Here is a 25,459-nt window from a genome sequence, read left to right on the forward strand (position 1 = left end):
CAAAAAAACTGGTTTGTCTCGAAGATAGCTTGCGCAGAGTATTTCTTATCTGTGCAAAAGAATTTTGATGGCTGCTCATTCCTTTGATTTCCAAAATATACCATGTCTGCAATGTCACAGCAAGGCATGCCATGCATTGTATTAAGGCATTCCAAGGTTCAAAAGAAGGGTAAACTTTCTTCTGCCTTAAAGTGCTTTTAATGAGATGCCAAAAAAGAAGTGACTGAAAGGTTTTTCCTCTGTGCCTCCCTTTCAAGACTTCCTGCTTTGCACTGCCTGTCAGCAGGCTGAAAGAAAACTTTGTCTCACTTGCAAGAAGCTAAAATCTTTCTGTTTTTAACACGACCCACTTCCAAAAACGCATTGACAGTCTTTATGTGGGGATGAAATAGTGATGGCAACATCGTTCTGCAGGGTGCAACCCATCACTCTGAGTAATGAGCAGCATGTCTGTTCAGCAGCCAAAAGTGTTTGCTTGTTTTATTTATTTATTTTTTTTGTAGTATCAGTTCCTTTTAGCTTGTTTATATGCACACATTTAATTGCCAAATCAATCAGCAGTTGTCATCCCAAGACCCTTAAAGCCCCCCCAAAAATACCCAAACAGATTCAATTTGGTCTATAGAACCATAATCTAAACATAATTTCGACTCAGTATGATCTGTCTGAGAAAACAAAGTAGACACACAAAAGAGTGGTACCAAAAAATCAATATGAGAAACAAAATAATAAGTAGTAACATATACATGGATGACATTATTGGGGATTGTAATACTTATTTTAGTGGTTGTAGAAAAGTTTGGTTGCCTTTATACATCTAATAAAGGCAATTAGATCAATTTTTAATTATCATAATACAGTGAAGCCATGGAATTTTTAATCAAGGTTATTGCGCTGTGAGAATCGCGTGTCCAGCCAACGCCTTTTAGGAACAAGCAGTCCAGATCCATCAGATCCTGTCACGTGAATCTGTAAACCTGTTTTCATGGCCTGTCTGATGATTACCCTCCTCGACCCGGTCCAGCTCTTTGTCTTTTAGCTCTGCGCTCAAGTTTTGGGTCACGTGTGCAGGGGGTTGAATTGGCTGGCTTTTAAAGGTCAATTCTGTTTATTGATTTAATAAAACGAGGCATTATTGTTCAAACTCAAGTCAGTTGTCAAAAGGTTTTAAATGACGTCTCAAGTTTAAAATTAGTTCAATTTTACTCTGCCCTTGAAGTATCTAATTACCGAGTAAAGAAAATGCAATCAACCATTTAACAGAGGTTTCCTTTTGTTTTTTATACTGAGTGTGGTGGAGGCTTCGCAGCTGTACTCAAAAGTGGCCAGATACCCTGGCAAATCATTGTTCAGTTGCTGGCAGTCACTTTAATGAAGTGCAGCTTTGGCGTGCAGCACTTGTACTCAACAACAGCTCTGGCACTGTTAGTCAGCGGGCTTGTTTTTGACATGCTGGAAGCATAATTTATGGCAGCAATCTAAGGCTGGTGTCTTTTTTTTTTTCTTTTTTTCTTTCTCTCTTTTTTTTCAAGGAGATCACTGCGCTGCACTGTGTGTGCTTAAGATGCTAACATTTGCAAGGCCTTTGTGTTGCAAGCAAAAGGTCCTATTAGAGCTCCATTCTGCCAGTGGGCAGCTGTGTGCCTGTGGCTGAGCGGGCCTCTGCTCCATTCAGGGTCTGTGTGTGCGGCTCTAACTCGCTCGACATGCTGACGCGCACGCTGCCACTTTTCAACCCTCTTTAGTTTTGCGTCGCCGTTTCTACTTCTGTGATATTCCCGCAAAGATTACCATGACTGTCTGCGTCTATCCGTGTTAGATTTACTTTTCTGGGGGACCTGTAGTCCAGTCCAGTCCTGCTCCCGACGTACTGACACACATATTCGCTCCGAACTCTACTTATATGAATTCTGCTATTCTTTATTGAACGTGTTCCTTCCTCATTAACATAACAGATTTGAGAGTCTGGCATCTTGTCACCCACAGAGCCTAAGACCTACATCTGAAAAGAAAAGAATGGCTCGGAAGAGAAAAGAGGCAGACTTGCAACACAAGAACTACCCCAACCCCCTAAAAACCAGACTCCTGAGATGAAAAGCTTTCTGGGATGCAATAGAAATGTTCCCATCAACACATCTCACTCTTGTTCTCATAGATAGTGACAGTGAGGAAGCATCTTGAGTTCAGAGAGAGAGAGAAAAAGAGAGAGCAGTTTTTTTTGACTCTCAAATGAGGATCTGTCCCCTCGGGGGCTTAGTTTTTGTTAGTTCGTTTGCATATCCAGTGTCTGATGCTATTGCAAGCTTTGTGTGTGTTTAACCTGTTGCTGCTGGAAAACCCCATAGTCCAGGTGAGCTGGTGGTTTTGCATTTTATTTCTTTTTGTTATTGTATTCTCTGTTTTATGAACAACAGTGTTTTGCATTCCTGTCTTTACCATTTTGAAATGACTTTTTTTTTTCTCAAAACTCCAATCCCATCATGTCTCGTCTAGATGAGTCTGTGTGACTTTCTGTTTATATACCCTCTTTTTCTGATACAGTTTCCTATTTGCCTCTGATTAAGAAAGGAGAACTGAAAGCTTACAGCTTTATTTAGTATATTTTTACAGCCTTTTTTCATTCTGATGACTAAATACCTAATTGGGAACTATAAGAATTAAAATACGTACGCCAACAATTGAGACTGGAGAAGACACACAACATTTAGACCTTTTCTTAAAACAATCTCCTGCAGTTGAAGAATGAAAACACCTTAAATCAGTGCCTCAAGGTTATTCTAAAATATTTGCCTAAGAATCACTGCTCATTACTTAGACTATGGCTTCAATAATTATTTTGTAATCAGAAATTGGTTTGGGACCAGAATTGGTCGACAAATTTTACGATAGAATACAATTTTAGTGTTGTCTCTGCAGTGCTAGTACAAGCTGTACTCAGCAAATCCTGCTAACTGGTCTGACAAGTGACATGGTTCCAGTAAGTTTAACAAAAGCAGCAATTCAATTTTACTTTTGTGCCAAATTGCTATCCGTGTTGATTGACGGTGGGGCCAAGAAAACATTCGCATTGTACTAGATTTTCTAGTGAAGGCAGTAGATCTTTGTGGGTGTTGGTGTATTTTTCTAGCTCAATGTGAAAAAAGACCTTAATCTGACATTATAAATTATTTCAAGTTCTTTGAATATAATTATGTGGTTTTCTTGATCACATTTCTTTTTTTTATCTATTACGATACTCTGTATTTTTGTTTTTAGTTATTCATGATGAGATCACATGATGATGAAGAAGCATGAGTCTGAGCAAATAATCTCCACGGTATTACAAGTTTTATTGCCACAACAGCCTTTTCATACATTTGTGGATGTATGCCCCACAACTTACTGGAAAGCTCCCAGTCATTTCTGTGCAACCTTCAACATTAGAAGTCAGACCTCAAGTAGGTAACTAAAAACTTTTCCTGTTTTCTGTAAAAAGCTTGTGACACTTTGTGTGACATCCTTTAAAACTGTCTCTCTTTGACTTGATAACAGAGCCACTTATTATTATTATTATTATTACAAATAGCAGCACGGCAAACAAGTTACTTAAGTTCGCAACCATCAGCTAACTAGCAGCAGGCCAGGCACTCATGAGAAGTAAATACAAATGTTTTTCTAATTAAAAGTCAGAAAGCTAATATTCAAAGAGATTATTTTTCTCAAAAATATATTTGAATGTAGGTCACACTTAAGAAAATCTAGATTTTTCTGTGGCCACATTTTGTTGCTGTGAACGTTTTCATGTCAGCTCCACATGGGTCAGAATGACCTGATGTTCTAACTTTGAGTCACAGTACCACAGTTTCACAGTGTTAACAGGATAATTGAAAACAAATGTTCTGTGGGTTCAACTTAAGTTAGTTGTCAAAGTTTAAATGATGTCTCAAGTTACACCCCAATTTTAAACTAATATTAGCTGGTTCATTTATTCTGATTCTCTTTGCTCCACACAGCTAGAGTTGGCTTTAGTCGCATCATCACTCTCTCTGGCATCTCATTGAAATGGCTTCAATTAATATTGTGAAAAATTTACACAGTTTTGAAACTTCACTTTTTAAAACCTTGGGTTACCTTCATATGGCTTCAGCCCATAAATCCCTGTAATCCTTTCCAACCAATTCAAGTTTTTTTTCAGACCTCATTCTAGTCTGATTCTGGTCCTTTTGTAATTCCTAATATACTATAACATGGCAGTTGTTGTTATTTTTGGCTTAGCTACATGGACTAAAGCAGACGTAGAAAAAATACAGTAAAATCGATGACTACTTTCAAATCCATATGCTAGTTGTAAAGAATACTAAATCTTTTTGTTGCGTATGAATACCAAGCTGATATTTTAAATTAGCTAGGCTATCTGTGTGGGGAGCTAACATGCAGTCATCTACTTTACAGATATGCAACTTTCAGCTTGCTAACTCTAGCTTTAATAGTATTAGCTTCATTAAAGTGAGTGGAAGCTTATTTAATCCCTGTTCCTTGACTGTCCATGTTTTTCATGACTAGATGTTTCCAAACAGCCAAGCAAGGAAAGAGTGTGGCTGCCATCTTTAAGCTAGCTGACTGTGTAGCCTATAGGTGTGGAATAGGGAGTGTGGGACTTCATACATTTGGGGAAAACGCTGGCTACTTTCTTCATCTCAAGAAAGGGACTTTAAACTTGTTATGCGCATTATGCCTTGTCAATTATTTTGAATTGCTAAAGTCATTCTGCTGACAGTGACTAAACAGACATATTTTTTTTCACAATATGAATTCATCCACTTAAATAGGCTGCACTTATGAAAGAGGCGCAAGAGGAAGGAAAACTACTGAAAATGTTTTTGGTAAATTCCAAGCTTGCAGTCGACAATACATTCTAATTCATACTATTTTCAACATCGCGGCAATGGTCCTTCCTGCTTTGCTTCGCACAACGTAGAACACCCTCAAATTGTTTGACATTTTTCCTATTTATAGCTGGATAAACAATGGTGGGCTCGTGAAAGAAAAAAAAATATACCCAAAGACTCACACACCTCCAGCTTGCTCTTAAATCCTGACTGTTTAACACCCCTGTTTCACAGTGTGCTGAGCAGTCAGAGGGGTCCATGTGGCAAACCGAGCCCCGTCACGAATGAATGAATGGGCCGATGGAATGCTGCATAGTTTTCATTCTGACATACTCCCGTCCGTACACAATCCCTAAAACTCACCCGCAGCTCTACGGTGGGAACAAGGTGTTATGTAACACCAAAAGGATACTTTATTGGCTGATCGGTTGTGACAGGATGTGCAATATAACTTACTTTTGCAACACAGGAGTGGTCCCTGTTTTGTTTTTTGTTTTTCTGAGCTGAACAAGGGATTGCCAGGAGCACTGGAGGCTCCCATGTAATGTATCCCTGATGGATTAGGGCCTTGGCTTGTGTGCGAAGAACAGACCAGAGCCAGGCACTCATGGATAATGGAAGAAAACACCAGAGAATGGCAAGGATTGATTGGGAAGGAGCAGGGTAATTAGTGGGCTACCTGATGTATGAGGAGCCGTGGCATTTAGGGGTTACTCCCGGGGGCAAGAGGCCTCATACCTTTCTTTACTTAAACTAAAACACCTGATCCGATGCCTGTCAAGCTTCTAAAGATTTCATTTAACTAATTTCTGCTCCGAGACACCAGGGTCAAACCTGAATACATTTCAGAGTTGCCCGAGTAGGGAAATAAAAAAACTGTTTTTAGTTTTCAGTTTGCACCTAGCTTAATAAACGAGCCATTCTCATCGAGGCAATTTCCTATAACAAACACTGATGAGCTGTCCAGACATCAGTTTTAACAAGATTGGTGATGTCTGCCTTCTCCAAATCAGCAGTTGTCAATGTTGACCTCCGTTTGTGAATGGCTGCTATGGCTACCCATTCAGTTCCTAGAAACAGTGTTTAACTTAGCAACTATTTTATAAAGTGCAACCACGCTCTTACCAAGTCAAGAGTGTGTATGTGTGGGTCGGGTCGCGGGGGCAGCGTATTGCAGTAGAAACAAAACAAAGTGGTTTGCCCGTGGTCTAAATAAGCCAATGGTCAATATATTTTTGGACATCACTTGTGAGTCATGCTGAATACTAAATATTTGAGCGACCTGTTGGGGTGTTAAATGCCAAATAAAAATATCAGTATCTTTTTATAGTCTGTGGACATCATTTACAGTAATAAGATATGAGATCAACATCATTAAATAAGATGGTAAGGTAAAGTTATAATGGAAGCCCTGCTGGTTTTTAAATCCACCCGCAAGAGTAAATATGTTATACTCAAATTCCAAAAAACAATATGTCTTTGAGGTTGCTACTATTGCTGTTTTTAAACTATTGGTATCGTGAGAGCATAAATAAAGTCTGTAATAATGTTTAAATATGTGACTGGACATCTTGTAACTGGTGTTAGTCAGGTAGGCTCTTTGGTAATAGATAGGTTTTATTTTAAGTTCCTTGGGTTGTGTGCGTGCAAGGTTGGATTTATACCAAAAAAGATTATTATTTTTTTTATCATATTTTGTACTGTCAGTCATATTCTCATCACAATAAATTCCAGAAAGTATTATGACAAATTTCCAAAAAGTCCACAGCACCCACAAATAGCTAGCAAATTGTTAGAAATTACTCCATAAAGCAATAAAACAGTTGCAAATAAACTTTTACACAAGATCTTTGGAGAAAAACAAACAAAAAAACCCCCATCTTAAATCACTTGTCTCACAAAAGGCCAAACTTGTAAGCTTTTAAATCGTTTCTTAGGATTTTTTTATGCTGTCTGATGGTCCCTTAGTGTTTTTTGTCAGACATGTACTTCTTTTTCTCTCATTTTCTCTTCAGGGTCTGAACAGCTTAAGAGGATTTTTAGTTATATTTTTTTGCGATGATGCACAAAAACAAGCAGGCTGAAGGCTTTCAAAACCCTACAGATGAGTCTTTCGTGGTGAAGAACCAATTTTAATTGGGATCTTTAGACACTGTTACCAGCTTCCTGTAACAACAACACAACTTGTTCCACTTTCTGGAAACTGTGAGAAATATGAAGGATAAAATAGTTAGAGTAACAATAGTTTTAAATGATATCAGATAAACAGCTTAATGTTCATGCATCTCTTTGGTCTTGTGCCCTGATGTGTGTTTCAGATGCTATTAATCTGCTATAGAAGTTTCTGATATTTTCTCTTTGCTTTCTTTGAGCCATTTCCTGTCAGGCCAATTACAAGAACTAGACAGGACATCGTAGAAAAGACTGAAAAAGAACAACTTAAAAAAAGCTTGGACAATTATTAATCTAGTAAAGTGCAAAGACATTACTTTTGCGTAGAGCTACATGTTAAATATTTATTTTTTCTTTAACCTATAAATCTAAACACATTATTATTTTCCTCTGTGGTAGTGAGGTAAACCCCCCGCATTTCTGCCATTTGTAATAAATCCAGTGTAATGATCAGAATTTGGGACCTGCTCTGTCTGAGTTCATTGAGTCCTTTTGTAAAAGCAAGAGTGACATATTATGCACTGCATGTCAGGCTCATTTGGGGATTTCTCTTTTTGCGTCTTTGGTAATAAAATCATCGAGCTCCACACCCAGTTTAGCAGCAGCACAGTCTTACCACAGGGGAAGTACAGCTCATACATTGAAAGTATGCTTACATCTGCAACTGATGTCAGTGTATCGCCGTGTCGTGTAGTAAGATGAATTCCGGTGTGAACTGCACTTCAAGAATGACTGCTAAGAAATGGCAGATCTGAGAGGTGACTTGATGTTAAGTTTGCTTTTGCTGTGCAGATCTGGAGCTACTTGTGCTTCACATCCAAAAATAATAAATGAAAGAGTCAGTTGAACTGAGTGAGGTGTAATATAAAAGTCATAGTAGTAATGAAATCTGCAAAAGTGAAACTCTTTAGTTTTATCTTTATGTTCACACAAATAGAAAACAAAAATGTTTATATACTTATATACTTTGAACAGTCTTATAAAACCATCCATATGTATTGCTTTATTGTTATTCTGGAATTGTTTGTAAATTCATGAAATCCCACCAATACGCATGAAGGATTGTGGATCATACTGAAACTGGAGACATTGTTTTTACCACAAATAAATGAACATGAGAATGAAAGTAGCAACAAAGACAAAGTGGGATTTTAGCACATGAAACAAAAAGCTCTGTCCACCGGGGTTTAGATCCAAGTAAATGCAACTTTTGATGTCTAAATGCGGTTGATTACTTTCTCTAACAAAACCTGATTTTTCTATATTATTTTTTTCTCAAGCCAAACTTGGTTGGGACCAAAGGGCTATAAAAGTCTGATTCAACATTTCTTACTGGACTAAATAAAAACAAGGGCAAACCAACCTTATATAGCTGTAAAAAGTGATCTCCATGGACATCCAATGTTAGGTTTTTAAACTGATGCCTCCAGTGTGGAGGCCCTGAGACACCTTCAGAGAAGAAAGAAAAGAACCAGTTTTATTAGATGTTCTTGTTTCTGGAAGCACAAATAGAACTGAAGTAAAGCTGCAAAAAGTCACAAACAAAAGGACTGGCTAAATGTCTGGCCGATGAACTTTTAACAGTGACAATAGATAAATGTTTAACTGACGGATCAAGGTTTTGTTTTTCCACTTGTGAAGATGTACCGGTGTTAAAGTGGGCTGATTTTTGGCCTGCTTTCTTTTGCAAGTAGGTACTAAGGTGATGGCTAAAGGAGTCCATGGTATGTCTCAAACCCCCCCACCAAGCCCTTTAGGACCACTTTTACAACCTAAAGCACATTATCTTGAAGAGGGGTGGCTCTGTATTTTCCTGGAATTAACCGTCCTCATTTCAGACAATCACAAAAATGCGGCTAAAGTCAGCACCTACATCAAGAGTCTTGGCAAAAAAAAAATTGAGTAGCATAAACTCAGATGCCCACGCAGCGCCTTGCTTGTTCATCATAATCTAGTTTGGTGGAAAAAGAGTTCTTTAATTTTATTTCAACAGAAAGCCACCGATCAAAGTCTTGACACCAGACGCACTCCGCACAAGTATGCGGTGGCCAGAGCCAACTGGGTGACGGACAGCAAACGTCCCGTCACAGAACTTTATTGGGGGCCCAAATGGGCGTCTATTCATGTGTCTGAGCAAATCACTGTCTGGGCAAAGAGCCATGTCAGCTTAGGTGCCCTTTTTTTGTGCCCTCCTGAGTCACTGACTTTTTGTGAGCTTAGTGCCACTCTCTGCAGCTATAGGCAAGTAGATGTAACATAATCCTGTCCAGCCTGCAAATATTGAATTTAAATCGTGACTAATTGACTTTTCCCTCATTCTTGATTTGTGTAGCTGATTGTGGAATTGGGAATGTGTGGTATGTTTCCTAACAATCCCACAACAATTTGTTGAGAAGGTGCATCAGCATGCATGATTCAAAGTCCTTACAGCCTTTTGTGGTATTTTAAACAGTAATAAAAACATTGATTATGCCTCTCCTAGTTTTCCAGTGAAGGGATGTACGCTTAACGGAGGCTTTGTGATTCATCAAATTCCAGGCTTGCTACAAGTCCAAAATGCTATCAAATAGAGGAACAAAAACAGTGAAAATTTGATCAGATCAGTGAAAGTCCAATACAAGTGCTCTACAGCTAAACTAAGCTCTGGTTTCCTCATCTTGACAAGTTGGTTCATTAAGTAAGCTTGGCTCCAGGGTTGAATTCACACTCGCTCTTGCCCTCTCCCATGACCCCACTTGCCAGTCCCCTACGCAAGTGCAGGTTAGCATAAACAGGCAGCATGTACAAGCTGCTGTTTCAGCCCTTATGAACACATCCTCAAATCACCCTGACCTCACACTGTTGCAGCCTTCATGCATGACCACAACACGTCTTGGTCCTCATTCTGATTACCGCTCATGTACACACAAACCCTGCTATGCTGCTCCACCCAAAACTTCGGTGTCGGCCCTAATCAGTAAAGCAGTCTGCGAGGAAAAAAAAAAAAAAAAAAAAAAACTGAGCCAGGAAACATTTCCTCCTCCTCCAGCTGTCTCCACCAGAACCAGTGCCTCTCGTCTGCAGAGGCCGGTTGTGCTCCACTGACTCTCTGGGGTAAATGGAGATAATGGGAGTCATATGCTAGCAGTTGGTCCGAGGGGCAAACTTACATGAAACATTTATATTCTTTATGTAGTCATGCGACTTGTGGGTGGGGGCGGGGGGAGGATTGGACAAAGATGGCATTGTGATGTAATATGACAAGACTACGGCGGCCCAAAAATGTTTTATCCAGTCCCTGTGTAAACAACTCCCTCATATGTTTTCTTTTAAGAAGTTCTCAGCAAGCCTTGCTGTCCCTCAAAGCTAATTCAGCCCTGTGTGCACACCCTCACACCCGAGAATGTTTAGTGCAACTACCCTTACTTAACGCTAAACCACATGTTAGAGGCAGGGTAACATTGCAAGCCTGGAAGAGCCATTAGCTTCATATGTTGTTCCACATTAGAAAGTTGTCATTACCCAACATTTGACCTGAGCTATGATGGCATTTTCTATTTAGATACTGTCAGTAGGTTTAGTGACTGGTTGATGAAGGAGTTTGGCCCCCAAGCCACTGCAGCTATTTCTCCTGAGAAAAGCATGAATGAATGAGCATTCTTCCATTTGAGCAAATTACAGCCACATATGCTCCATCTGCCCTCCATGGGCTTTTTAAGAGTCTTGTTTGGAGCAGTATAGCTTTGCCAAATGCGGGTGCAGGCGACCGCAACTTCATATATGTTCCTCCTTTGCTCGGGTCTCCTCACCACATCTGTAGTCGTTTGACGCGAGTCCTGTTTTTTTTTTTTTTTCTGGCATTAGTTAATCTCTGCCTTCTGTTTCAGCGCGTTAGGATTTCCACATGTCCAGAACCAAAACGCCCCATTATTTACAAGGATGAGGAAGCACTCGGCCGGCTGTTTTATTTACCAGGACAGTAGTTCTGTAGGCGTGAAGTTCTTCTGGTAAATTGGTGGTTAAACACTTCTGAAGTGTTAGGGTGTTGAATGCTAAATGGAAATATGCTTGTCACCTCTTTTTTAAGTCGTTCATCCAGGTTTAGTGAGTGAACATTTTCCCTTTCTTGGCCTATTTTGTATTGTGAAATAATGGATGCTGTTTCTGCAAATATAGAATTGCGTGCATTCATATTTTATTTATTATGTTCTACTGTTTACATGTAAAACAACCTGCTTCTGGGCCCGTCGCAATTCAATTTAGCTTATTGCAACTTAAATGAAAAGTAGCTTGTTTTCCTGTTTTTCCTTGATTAAAAATCCTCACCGCAGATACAAACTCCAATGGGCATGTCTATGAAGTGGAAAGAAAATGGATGGATGGCTCCCAATAGATTTTCTCCTAGGTTTGTCGTGTTTAGCTTCAGTTTGGTTGTCCATGTCTAAGAAAAGTACCCCCATCAGCATGATGCTGCCAGCACCACGTGTGACTGTGGAAATGGCTTCTTCAGAAGAATCTGCAGAGTTGACTTTCTACCATACAGCGTTTTGCTTGCATGCCAAAATTCGACAGGATTTGTAGGAGGATGTGGGTGTTATTTAGATGGAATATTGTACAGATCATATTTTATTAGTTCATTCCAAGTGCTTACCTTTTACAAACAACCTGAGCGGCTAAATTTCTCTCACAAGCCTCTATTTGCCTAATACCGCTGAAGGCGATACAACTGTGTATAAGCATACCTCTTTCCAGGATGGAAAAAAAAAGAGCAGATTTGAGTGAATTACAAAAAAAGCCCATCTTTTTTTTCTTTTTTTTGCTTGGTATTAATGTTTTTCTTCTTTTAAATCTCCTGTTTTGGTACAGGTATCAGCTGTACTGTCCTACCTCGACCGGCTTCGTCAGCACTGCTCTCTTCAGATGGGAGGTCACAAACTGCTGGTCCGCTTCACCCAAATGCACTGTCTGCATTCTGCCCTTGTATAAAGATGGCCGGCCGTGGCTTGTTTCTGCACCTGTACACCCCGGAGCAAAGCTGCGTGCTACCATGGTGATCATTTTCTCAAAAACACTGGAAAAGAAGAAGGGTGTCAATGATGTAACGTCCAAGAGCCCCGACAGACAGCCGGTGAGAGAAACTTTACCTTCAGGTTCATTTAGTACAGAAGTCATCGTGGAGGTAATCACATGTTATACAATATTTGCACAATCCAAGTCAGTATTACAGACTGGATGAAGTAATACAGAAGTAAATGTAAAATGTGCAGAGCTGTTTTAGTTCAAAGTGTGCCTCCTCACAAGATGACCCATGCCAGGTCTTGTCCGTGTCAAGAAATTTTCTGCACAATTTATCACACAATCTTAAATATGCCAACATACAAAGTATTGGTTTGAAATGAAGTGTGCTTCTGTTTGTTGATGTGCAACCATTTCATGTTTGATTTATGGTTCTGAAAGTCAACAAGAGGATACTTTTTATTTTAGTGTTTTTAAACGTAACCTGTCTTGTATCCTGTCTTGGCATTTCAGGCATACCGTACACAGAAGGCTGCATTGCCCGGGGTAGTTTTGCTCTGAAAAGAGATGTCTTAAGATGGTGTCCTAATTGCATGGTTGACTTTATTGAATCAAGACTGCATCTAGCATCAGAGTAGACAGGCCATAGAGTGCTGCCATAGAAACCTGTGTTTGTATGACTTTCATCCATTTGGATTATTTGTGCATGGGCGTGTGGATATAAATATGTGGGTGTGTTTCCTTTTTTTTAATTACTTTGCATTTTTCTTAAGGAACAAGAGACTAGCTTTAATCAACAAAAATAAAATGGTTTACAAGATGTACTCCAACTACGCAAGTAGGTGTTTAACACAAAAATTATTTTAAATTACTTCTGGATTCCTTGGTTATGACATCCATCCCTGAGGGCGTAATAAAAGGCGTCGCTGGGCTGTCCTGCTGCAGATCACTGCTGCAGATCACTGCTGCAACATAAATATGTAAATCTAAAAATCTAAGAAAATAAACCCATTTAGTTTAGGTTGCAAAGTGTTTTGCTGCCATTTTTTCATCATTGGCAACAGATTTGCTTGTTTTAGATTTGTTTGGTTGTATCTTAGAAAATGTTTTTATTATTATTTTGTTGTGGAAACGTTGCCAAGGTGAGTGAAAGCAAAGGACCACATTGTGACATGGTGTTTTATCCTTCGTAAAATCCACCTCCGTCTGGTCTTCACAGTGAAGAAGTGAAGTGAATTCTTAGATAATGTGCTGTGGGTCCATGTCCAGCTTGGTTTGGAGTTTTTTCCACTTTTCGTTTAGAGCGCTGAATGTATGGACAAGATTAGTGGAATAACAGTTTTTTTTTCAGGTTCTTCTGTCATTCCCATTTTGTAAATAGCATATCATGTCAAGTCATTTTTACACCTCAGAAAAATGAAAAGTCATTTATTTATTTATTGATAAGTCCTTGACAGTCTGAATCTTATTCCTTATTAAAACTTATTGTAAAGTAGTGTTCATTTGCAGCGTTTGCATCATTTCAGCTGTCTTGATGAAATGTCGCCTTTTGTCTTTGGTTCTGGTTTCCCTCTTCCTTTAGTGAAATGTCTGGCTCTTTAAGTTGCTAAATGTTCCAGAGGTTCAAAAATAAGTCGCCCAAGGATGTGCTACTTCCCCGTCTCATTTCTGCTTGACTCTGAGTAGTTGTCCTGAATGCTCCAAAGTATCTTCGCACTCTGTAAATAAAATAAAATATGAAACATTGACCGGAACAAGACCTATGCACTAAAACAATACATTTTTCAGAAAATAAAACAACTTCAGGTATCTTGATGTTTTCATAAGAAGAATGTCAAATATGTACAGGGTATATTTTTTATTGCTAGTAAATGAGTGGAGTTTATGTCAGTGTTTTTCTTTGCCTGACGGGCAATTTTGCAGGAATTTTCTTTCCTGCATTGCAGTTTGTTTTGTATTTTACTGACTGTTTGCTTGTTCTCTACAGAGTGATCTCCACATCATGAGCAGAGGGACCACCCTCTTCTCCTGTGGAACCGTGGGTGAGTTGGTCTTACTTTATCCCTCCTTGTTTTAAATACAAATATACGCTCAAAATATAATTGTTTAATGACAAACTGTGGCACAATTACCATTAAGGTTGCTTGGCTTTCTATTTTAATTATTTGCAATTCAAATATAAATGAACTGACTCCTATAATAGGGGCCAACAGCCAAGCTGTAAGCGAGGGACATTTGGAAAATTCTCAGTACATACTGGAAGTGATCCACTTACTGCCAAAGTTGGAACTTGGAAACGTCAAAGTTGAGAGATTAAATTATATTTAGATCATCAGAAGTGTGAGGAAAAAATTGTAATGGCTGTCAGCAGGTTTTTATATGCGAGGCCATATAAAATTTTGAGGTTAGGACCAAACTCTGGCTTTTCCACTCGGACGTCAGGCCCTCTCTTAGTTTTTTTTCTTTCTCTCAGTTGTTTTAACTGCACAACTGGAAATGTCAGCTTTTGAGTAAAAATTAAATGCATAATTAAATTCTTCTACCCATCAATTAGTACCAGTGGATTAGAGTATTTTTCCTCTTCTTTTTCTATGGGATAACGCCACAAACTAAAAAATTCCAAGTCACGTTGCAATCCTGCTTTAAGAATTTTGACAAAATAGAGGCACTTAGAAGACTTCTTATGTACTAACCTGGCCCCAAAGCATTGGTCTAATGCATTGCCTCTAATTCCTTGATTAGTCAAACCATCAAGTTCAGTGACCCTGACTTCAACTGTCTTGTTGTTAAGCTTAGTCTCTCACTTCTCCCTTTCTCCATCTGTCCGTCATCCCCTTTTCATGATAAGGGTGCACCTGCCTCCATACAACGTTGCACAGCATTCTCATGGGAGTGAACTGTAATTGAATACATTGTCGCCTATGTCAACAATTTCCCCCAGGCTCTGTTGGAGCTGCAGTAATTACTCTCTCTGTTAAAAGACACCCCACTGTAAATACAAGTTTCCACTTTGACCCCTTTTTCTTCTTAGCAAAAATGCGTTGATGTCACACGCATTAGCGCGCTCTACGTTTTCTACTATTAGTCCTGCTCTTCTGGAACAAACACAAATGTATCTTTGTTATTTTCCAGCACTACGGCATTGAGGTCGTCTCTGATGCCCGCTTACGTTCTTAGTCCGCCCAAAACGGTTGTTTCAACCAGTGATGAAGCTTTCCCGAACCGTGAGAAGGCTTTCCAAGATGACAGGATTTAGACTGCCAGAGGATGTCTTTACCAGAAGCCTCAGTTGATTCATTTGGCTTAGTCGCTTAAGCAACTGTGGCACTTTACTGTCTGCTTATTATCTCATGCAGCTGTGTGGCAGACCTCCATGATGATGGTGAGATACCTGCCAAATCCTACCGTTTTTCAAAGCATATTTCTGCGTAGCTCTTTCGGTTCATCTCCTCTTACATAAGAATTTGCATTTGAGCTGGTAAGAATTTAAAACATTCAGGGATGCTGACTTTCTCAGAATTTCCTAAAAAGCAAAACAAAAAAGCTAATCGTCCTGCCTCCTCTGCTTTGAGGAAAACAAAAAAATAAAAATAAAAATGTCTGTAATAATGAAATGAATAGACGAGACTTTCATCTGTGGTTTTTCTGCTTGTGTTCTATCTGCTCTTGTGGAAAATAATCCAACACAAACACACTGTGATCTCTCTTAGTCATACTGTTGGTTACCTAACTTTGTGCTTTAATGAGCACTTCTTTGGCAAATTCCTCTTTAAAACGACCACCTTTTTAAACTTCCTACTAATCTTGAAGCTCTGGTCAATAAATGCTAGGTTTTACGGTGCCTTGGAAGAGTTAGTCATAGTCCTTAAAGTCTTTTTCAAAGCTAGTCACGCCACAAAACTCTTAACTTGAATGTGTTTTATTAGATATTATGTGATAAACCGGGGGGTGTTAAGTTAATCGCAGAAGTAGCCAAAACTTAAAACAAAAACTTCTGTGCTGATGTGAGCTTTAAAGTCTTTAAAACGCTATTTTCAAGAAAAAAATGAATTTGTGTATTTGTGCCATTGTTGCCTGATTGGTTCCCTTGGCATTGTTCTTCCCATTAATGTGTGATGTTAAGTTCTGTTTGGTGGAAGATAGATGGTAAATGAACTGATTTCATGTGGCGCCTTTCTAGTCATACTGACCACTCAAAGCGTCGCATCTGCATGTGTGTAGAAGCTCAAAGTCCAGATGGTGTCATCTCAACTTATTGCGAAGCACACTCACCTTTTTTAAAATTATGTGTGTGTGGGAATCGGTTTCAAAGCACCATTTTGTGCACCCATGTCTGTACTTTCAAGTAAATGTAGCTGTACATGAATGAATATATATATTGTGTAACCTACTGGCAATAATAGATTTATCAAATTCCCTTTTCAGCCATAACCTTTAACCCAGGACACATCTGTAATAGACCGACACAAAGATTCCACAAACAAAGTCAATATTTTGAACCTAAAATCACAATATTGATAAAGGATTCTTTAAATGTAATAAGTCAGGCAGTATTCATTGTGGTTTTTTTTTATTGGTTTAGTTTATCAAAAATGTTTAATTGCATTTATTCATATATATATATTTAGTTTTTATGGGAACAGATGCTGTCTTAGAAACTTGACTTGTAACTTGCTGCTGCATCAGTTATAGAAGTAAATATTAAGTCAGTCACTCATGTTCTACTCTGAGTCACGCATTTCTTAAAGTCAACATTATCCATTTTTAAGGTTTTATCGACATCACACATGAGCAACATTGGGTTGAGCTGTTTGGGTCATTCATTTATGAATCAGCATTTTCACACAAAGGAGTTTTGGCCTGTTGTTTAGTACAAGTCAAAGCTTCTTTTGGATTTTCTTCTTAGCTGTGTGTTTTCTTTGAAGCTTGCCGTAGAGAATAACATCTCCTAATATCTCTAGAAAGCTTTCAACACTTTGGTAGTACTTGTGGATATAAGCTGAAGGCCACAATACTCTTATAAATGTGATATATTTTTCTTAGCTTTAATGGTTTCAGATCTTTGTTTATGTCAGTCTGAGCCTGTTTTTAAAATCTTTTTATTAATTTCAGAGGCAGACAGGTGGTTGGACCTGGGACGAAGCTGCGCCATCCAGCAGAAAGCTACAGATTCCAGTTTGGAGAGCCTGTGGGACGTGGTGCCTGAACCCGGAGGCCTGCACTGGGCCAAAGAGCCGGGAAGCACCACAGCTATCACCAGTCTGATAAGAGATCTCACTCTGGGTAACACCGGCATGATCGGCACCCACGCGACGCCCGCCCAGACACATTTCACACCCGCCACCCAAGCTCCCGCGGCTCCCCCGAGCAAGCGGCAATGCCGCTCCCTGTCCTTCTCAGACGAGTTCAGTGGGTTCCGCTCATCTTGGAGACCTCAGGGCTCCCGAGTGTGGACGTCGGTGGAGAAACGTAGGTACCACAGCGGGGGGAGCGTCCGAGGCGGAGCGGGCCACTTCCCCCCCATGCAGCGCAGCTCCAGCTTTAGTTTGCCCTCATGCTTGAGCGCCCCGTCAGACGGCGCCCGGGACCCGCCACTCTTCAACCAGCAACTGCCTCTCCACCTTCAGTTCACCGCCTCTTCAGTTTCCCCCAGCTCTGTCTTCTCACACCACTCCCACAGTCAGGTCTTCCTCCGGCCTCTGTCCCTTTCCCAAGAGCAGATCAGTCTGAGAGAGCTCCAGGGGGAGGAGGCGTCCGAGACCAGCTCTCCAGACTCGACCCCGGAGCTCGGAAGGAGAGGCGCCGGCAAGGGGAGTTTGTCTCGGAGCAGGTCCCAGCCCTGTGTGCTGAACGACAAAAAGATTGCTATGAAGCGCAGGAGGCCAGAGGATGCCCAGGAGCAGCGTCCCTCCCTGGATTTGGCAAAGATGACTCAGGTTAGTTGGAAATGATGACACTCACTGACAAGAACACACAAGCACACATTCATTTGAAACCGTATAAGTGCTCTCCCTTTTTTCACGGGATTGAACTTAAACCACTTTCAGTTTATGTCAACAAGTTATTCTGTAAAAAGCACTTTATTAAATTCTGCCAACTTCTGGGTGAAATATTTACACAAATACCTTCTTATACATGTGTATTATTTTTTTATTTATTTTTTATTTTTTACCAAAGGTATCTTGAGGTGATCCTCAATCATAATTAGAGAATATTGTCTTAGTGTGATTATGCTGGATTAAATCGTCCTGAAAGATGTTTTCTAAATGAAGTTTTCCTTCAGTTCATGGAGTGGAGTTTCTCATGTTCAATCAGAGCTAAACAAATTATATTAACTATGATAATTGTATTAATTATGAATTTAGTTCCAAAAGTTTAACTTTTATCATATTTAGTTTTATTGTAACTCAGTTAAAACGTTACATCAGCATCTGTGTAAAACTTGGACTTCAGAAAATACTGCAGATCAACACCAGCAGATTACAACGGCTCCCCAAATCATCATAACAACCCACCGTTTAGCCCTCTACACTCTTTCTGCAGAATGCATTAAATGTATGGCATCCTTTTTGTGCCACCTGGTTGAAAAAGACTCGCCTGTGATTGGCTGGTGGTTCATTTACATACAACTAAAGTGGCGAGCGCAGAGACTGAGCGAACAGAAACAGCCGTGCGCAGGCTGAGTGAGAGTTGTCAGAGTTGAGCTCTACTGAGTAAGCATTTGTGAGATTTATTCGCACACGAGTCAAATTATTGTTCATTTATAGATATGATTTATAGATCACTAAAATAATACCATAGAAACTTTAAAATAAAGAGAACTTTGGAACATGAAGCAATAATCCAGTCTTTCTCCTCTTTAACTTGGGTTAAATTCTTCTGATCACCATGTTGGTTCAGGAATGGGTTAACACAAAGGTTGTGACTGTACTAGACCATGTCATCGTCTAATGACTATGTCACTACTGTGTTTAGTCATTAGACTGACTTCAGCCATAATCCATAAGATTTCTTTGTAAGTCTCCCCTAAACCCTTGAATGCATTTTCCTTCTCAATCCTCTAAAGGCTGCAGTTATTCCTGTTGCTGTGCACCTTTCTCTACTATGTTTTCCTTCCACTTAACTTTCCATTACCATTCTCTTAAAAACCAACTTCTTAACCAGTGAGCTTATGCAGTGTTGCATCCTTTTTAGAAGCTGAAAATAAATTACCTTTTAAATGATATTCAGATTTTATGAGTTGCACCACGCACATCCGAGTTGTGCACTGTATTTTTTTATTAACACGATTGGAAAATAATCCATCCCACGGAGGAACTTGTTATGGTAAACTAAGTGTATTTTCTCTACTGTCAAAGCAGTGAAAGAAACAATGGGTGATTAATTTTTAGGATATTTGGATGTGCTGATCTCCATCTTGCCTTCCTCATGTCGAGAGTTTGTTTGTTCTTTTTGTAAGGTCAGAGGAAGCGCTGGAACATTATAAACGACCCCTGGACAAACCCAAACCCGAAATAGAACAACACAAGCTGTTTAATCACATGCACCGTTTTAAATCTCGCCCTGATGGTTTTTACAGAGCTTGTCCTTTCTCATTCCGTTTATAGTTTTCAGTGAAATGCCGAAATTCTGGACTCAATCGGCAGCATGAATGCCAGAATGGCTTTGGGCTATCGGATTTTAAACCATGTCTATTTTAACTTTTTTTTTCTTTCTTTTTTTTCCTGAGCACAACTTTACGATCCTCTGAAATGTACTTCCGTAACATTTCTTGTCAGGGGAATTTGTCATTTTCCTGTCCCCCTGATTAGAACCCATCATCATTTTATCCATCTACTCTCCCTTCCTTTTTTTTCCCTTTTGTTTTACAAGCTGCCGTGTTCCCAGCCAGTCACCCTTAGGACTCAGCCAGGGCTGGATCAGCTCGGCCTTGGTAATGGAGCCTAGCAGGCATGTTTCCTCCAGCCGTGCCAGCTGCTAAAAGGGGGGGGGGGAACAAGAACACTGATGACACATCTATATACACATTAAAAGTGTACGCGCACTCCTGGAGTCAGCTTTATCTCTTTCAATACCTTCGCTGATTCCAGGTGATTGTTAAGGAACTGTGTGTTCTGAAGGTCTGGCAGATTTGCCAGATTACCTTTATCTATTTGCACAACTGAAGCCAGCATTGTTGAAGCAGGAGAGGCTGTGCAGGTTTGATGGGCCATTTCAAGGCTTCGCTATCCGTGCGCATCCCTTGCCCACATGCATAGCTGCATGTGCGTGATGGCAATCTCTCTTTGAAGCTCTTGCTCTTCACCAGTTCTATTAAAGCTACAATCTCTTTTTTTTAATTTGACTTCTGAATTAAATTGGATTTCTTGCTTACTAAACGATAAAACTTCTTCAAGTTGGAAAGCTTGCTACTTTTTTGGCCTCCTTTCAAACCGCCTATATACACAACATGGAGGTGAGTCCGTATCTCTCAAGCACATCTCCTGCTCCATGTGGAGCTTGGTGCATGCCGCTCTCTATGTGACGCTGGTATTTGGTACTTTATTCATTAGCGTAACGATCTTACATTGGTCCTTGCAGCAGCTTGGTGGCAGCCAATGCACTTTGCACCAACGCTCCTAAGAGGGCTGCAGTAACTTGAAGCAGCGCCAGAACAGTGAGGGTGTGATGATCTGGCAAGCTCAGATCTGCTACAAATGATGTTATGACCAAATCGAACTAGTGCATGCCGACCACACCTTCTGGATAATCTAGCACTTCTGCTACCAGGCTCCTGCATGTCAAACTCAGAACTTGAAAATATTGTAATTTTTTTTAAAGAATTACCATAACTTCCCTTTCTTTGCAAGCTGCGAGCATGTTGAAAATAATCGTTGTAAGAAATATGGAGTGCTTCTTTATGCTCGTCCTGCGAAGACAACGTTTGGGTTTGTTTTTCGTACAGTGCTGTGGCCCAGTTGGGTCTTAGTAAGTCAGCACAGGAGACAATATTTTTTTGTGAGCTAAGCTGCATAAAGTGCTACAAGCCCATAGCTGTAAATATAAGAAACATGTGTTTAACACGATCTTACGGCTTTTATTCAAAATTGCTTTCTCATAACTTGCCACTCTTCTTTTTTTTAAAAAGTACAGTGATATGTATAGTTTTCACACATTGACTTGTGAAATTTGCAAACAGCTGAAATTCTTTATTTTGATTAGTATGAGCAAAACTCGACCAACCTGCACAACAGGAAGATTTCTGCTGAATCTTAAAAAGTCTTAAAGTTTATCATCTCAGTTTTAGGCCCTATATACTTTATAGTGATTTTTTTTCCCCAATGTATAATATCATATACTTTCCATTATATCAAAAATAATGTTGTTATGATATTACTGGTGAATGTTTTGTAGATTTTGAATGACAAACATATTTGGACTCTTTTCTTGCTTTTTATTCCACATAATGTTCCCACTGATCTTTGTTAGCCTTCATAGCTCAGCTATTAAAAAATGCATATCAAATGTGGTTAAGATCTAAAGTGTCAAAACGCAGAATTTGCATGCACTGAGCTCGATGTATAATAAGGTTGTAATTTTTTTTTCTTGATTTCAAGATCAAACACATTCACACTCTGACCGCATTTCAATACATTGCACACTTCTAACATTTATTTTTGAGACCATAACTGTCCGAAACCTCAGCGCGTCTTGATGCTGTTCACCAATTCATACCTATCTGTTGCACAATACGTTGCCTAGAACTTCCTGGTCCATTTTAAAATGAAAGCGCAAGACATATTTTATATCTATTTATTCCCGTTCCTCAGGTCTTCATCTTTCCATGTTTTCTTAAAAAGTGGGTGTGTGGCATACAACCAAACTGTCAGGGTGCCCTGCGACTTTGCCTCGGGCTGTCGTTATAAATCTCTACTTCCTCTCATACCTTTTATGTTTGTTGAGTTGTGTGTGTGTGTGTGTGCGCGCAGATGAGTAACGAAAAGAAAAGGGAGGAAAAAGCAAACGTTGATCATGATTGACAAACAGAAAACTTTATACTGGAAGGGTTAGAAATGGAGCTGTTCCTTTTGAAGGTGTGTTTGTGTCTCACTAGGGAGAAGGATTGCGGCAGGATGAGTCTCCTGTGTGTTTTGTCGGTGGAACATGGTGTAATTTGGCCTCCAGATTCCCCCGGACCACGTCAATGAAGGAGGGTGTGAATTCTGGGGATGCATGTCATGCTAATTGGCTATAACCCGAACACTGTAGGGATTTGCATGTTGCCACCACCAGGATTCCTTGAATATCCTTCTAGCAAGCAATGTGTTTCAGTTCACCCCTCAGTCAACTCAACTGCCTCTTTTATCCCTGGTTGCCCTTCCACCTTGGCACGCCTCTGTTTTTTCCACAGAACGGCGGGCGTCGCCAGCTGTCAGGGGGGTAAAATGTTATCTCTTGCTAGTAGGTAACTTGCGGAGCGATTGTTGAGGCAGCGTACACTCTGCTTTTTAGGAAATGGCTTTTCCAGCGTCTGTCTCATCACTTGATAACCTGAGTTGGGTTATTGCAAACCCTGACGAACAATGACAGGGAATCTTTTGGTGGTGCTGCGTCAACGGTTTAGGTGGCATGTTGGGCAAATTCAATGTTTGTTCATGTGTGCACAGATTTGTATGAGCTCAGAGGGAAAAAAACAAACAAAAAAGAACTGGCAGACTAAGAAAGAAAATATTATTCCAGGAGATAGAGGAACAACTCCTCTTTCCTGTCTATTTATAGCTTCCTGCTGGTCCAAGTTCTCTCTTCTGCCCCCTCCTCTCCCTGTATCTCGTTCCATTTCTGGGATTGCAGACATGGTGATCAATGTTGAGTTACAAGCCCTGCAGGCTTGTGGGAACTCCTAGTCGGGTGTCTCTCTGTGTGTCCGTACATTCAAAAATAGCACGTTTCAACTTGCCATAAATGTGTTTATGCGCATCTCTATGTAGGGGTGGGTGGATCAATCCATAATATTGATAATGACACCTTGTCAGTATCAGATTGATGCTTTAGCTTTAGATTCCTTTTTGAAATTATACTTTATTATTGCGTTACAGTTTCTTAAATCTACCACAACGACAATTTGTTTTGATTTCCTTTCAGATTATCATTTTTTCCCCACTTTATTTATTTAGGAAAAATACACACAAATTTGCTTTTTAATTTTTTTTTTCATCATGTTATACTTTGCAGACAAATATAAACTTGTCTTAGTTTTTGGAAGAAAGGAAAAATCACAAAACACATAGAGGTCAACATTTTGATGAGGCATCCAACTTAAAATTAAAAAAATAAAGTATTGGTATCAGCAGAACTGACCCTGTATTTATCTGGTATTTGATCATCTAATAGCCATATTCAGCTGTGATGCTCAAATAGTAACTTGAGTCGCTCTGAGGCAGTCAGAGCTTGTGAGTCTTATCTGGTGTCACCTCAGAACTAAATGTACGACGGCGTGAATTTTTAAACAAAGGCCCTTCCAATTTTAATGTAAGGTAATTTGGAGTATTTCTATTCATAATCTGCGTGACTCTTCTCAGTTACAGTGCAGGACTTTTCCCCTTTCACTTGCAGTGCTGTTGTTTGCCCAAATTATCAGGAGGAAATTTGCCTAACGTCTTGGCGGGTGAATCTGCAGCTGCCTTTCCATCCTGTGTTGTAGATTGCATGTTTTCATTTAAAGGCTGTGCTCCAATGGCTCCTGCTTTGAAAAAAAGAAATGCCTGATTGGTGTTTATCGTTTATACATATACATTTAAAAAAAGCACCGTTTGTGTGTCGAGTTTATTGTTTTTAGGATTTAGTTTGCTGTGGCAGGAAAAATGCAGACTGGGCCACACATAGCTGCCTGCATTTCTCCTCGCAAGAGAAGCGAAGACCGCTGTTGTTGCTAAAATTAACAGAAACGCCAAAGGCCCTCGGAGTAGCAGGTGTCTGAATTGTCTGTTCCTTCCTTCTCTGTAAACACCGTTGTAAAGCAGAAGCATATCAAGTTAAGAGTGCCATTAGAGCAAAATGTTGTGTTTTGTGACTTTATTTAACACTGTTGACAACTTCTCTAAGGATATGATGACACTGCATTTTGCTCAAATGTGACAGACTAATAACAAACCCCGTCACCCTCCGTACCAGAGTACGCCATGCAAACAGTGTTTTCCTTTTTCTGTTCTGTGGAGGAATGCCCGAGTTCTGTAGCAGCTATTCAGTTGACGGTGTTGTGCAACTTCATCCTTAACCAAACTTTTTTTTTTTTTGCGTTCAGTTCAAACAGGTCGGCTGTCTGAAATTGCTCAAATTCAAATCACGCACTTTCAGAATTTAGCGACAAAACACACAGTGCTACGTTCATAGTCTCTACACATCATGAATCGTTTTTGTGAATTTTAGCCTGCAGTGCACCTAAAATCTCTTATCTCTGTTTTTCTCCTTGAATTATTAGAAAGAAAATGAGTCTGAACTGTTGACTAAAAAGCACCTGCTGAAGAAAACGGTTTTAACCTCTGCTATGCCTGGCTGTGTGAGTTTTCAGAAAGAAAAGTTGGCAATGGAAGAAACACATTAAGCCGCCGTGTTAGTCCCCATCCTGCTTCTGATGTACCTGCTAACCCAAAGCTGTTTTCACGCCCCACCTGCAGCAGGCATCTGCCCTGTAGCAACAGAAGTGGAAAGCAGAAACAACTAAACTTTATGTGTAAGATTCGATTGTTAAGGCATGCGCCTTCGGTTTATTTGTATAAGTTATAAATCACAGCAGTTGCAGTCTTCGCCAAATCTTCATCCGCGGAATATCCAAAGTCTGCCTTAAAATAATCTCTGTGTCTTTCATGCAGTCGTGATACATTTCATCGTTGCTGGAACCATAAATGATGCTCTCTGCCTGAAAATCCTGAATGATAATGTCTTCAGTTTCTGACCTTAACATCAAGTGCACTCGCAAACACGACACGCTTTGAGCAGGCTGTTTTTCTTCTGAATTAAAGCAATTCTGCAAAACTTAGTGGGGCATCTTATTCTACATGTGTTGATCTGAAAGCTTGGTATACAGAAGTAATATAGCTTTGCTGCTCCTACCCACCACCACACCCACTCAAAGCACGGTCTGCCTTAGTAGATTTTATAGAAAGCATATTGTGCAGAAGCCATCCGTCCCCCCCCCCCTCCTTTTCTTTGCCCTCGTCTCTCCCTCTGCTGCGATAATTAGTAGTGGGGTAATACTGAGGGGGTTAAACGCAGAGTTCCAAAGCTTAGAAATCCCCTTTTCTACTACAGCAGAAATGCCTCCCACTTTAACATGATCACCTGTTGTCAGATGAAGCATGCTAATCCTTTAACTTTAAGCCCAGACAGCAAAACGTACTGCCTTAGATTTTTTATTTATTTATTTTTTCTTTGCAGATCGGGCTACG

At 39.9% G+C, this 25,459-nt stretch overlaps 1 protein-coding gene across 1 annotated transcript in view; it reads left to right on the top strand.

The window, feature by feature from the left end:
- The window catches only part of LOC103133572 (protein FAM53B-like), a 28,927-nt gene that overhangs the window by 1,532 nt on the left and 1,936 nt on the right, over positions 1-25,459 (top strand). The window contains exons 2-4 of the mRNA XM_007545371.2: positions 11,886-12,147; positions 14,023-14,077; positions 17,148-17,971. Of these exons, the coding sequence (XP_007545433.1) occupies positions 12,067-12,147; positions 14,023-14,077; positions 17,148-17,971 (960 nt within the window). The 5' untranslated portion in view covers positions 11,886-12,066. The remainder of the gene's footprint in view (positions 1-11,885; positions 12,148-14,022; positions 14,078-17,147; positions 17,972-25,459) is intronic.

This window comes from Poecilia formosa, unplaced genomic scaffold, assembly GCF_000485575.1.
Source record: "Poecilia formosa unplaced genomic scaffold, Poecilia_formosa-5.1.2 Scaffold12, whole genome shotgun sequence".
Classification (NCBI taxonomy): domain Eukaryota; kingdom Metazoa; phylum Chordata; class Actinopteri; order Cyprinodontiformes; family Poeciliidae; genus Poecilia; species Poecilia formosa.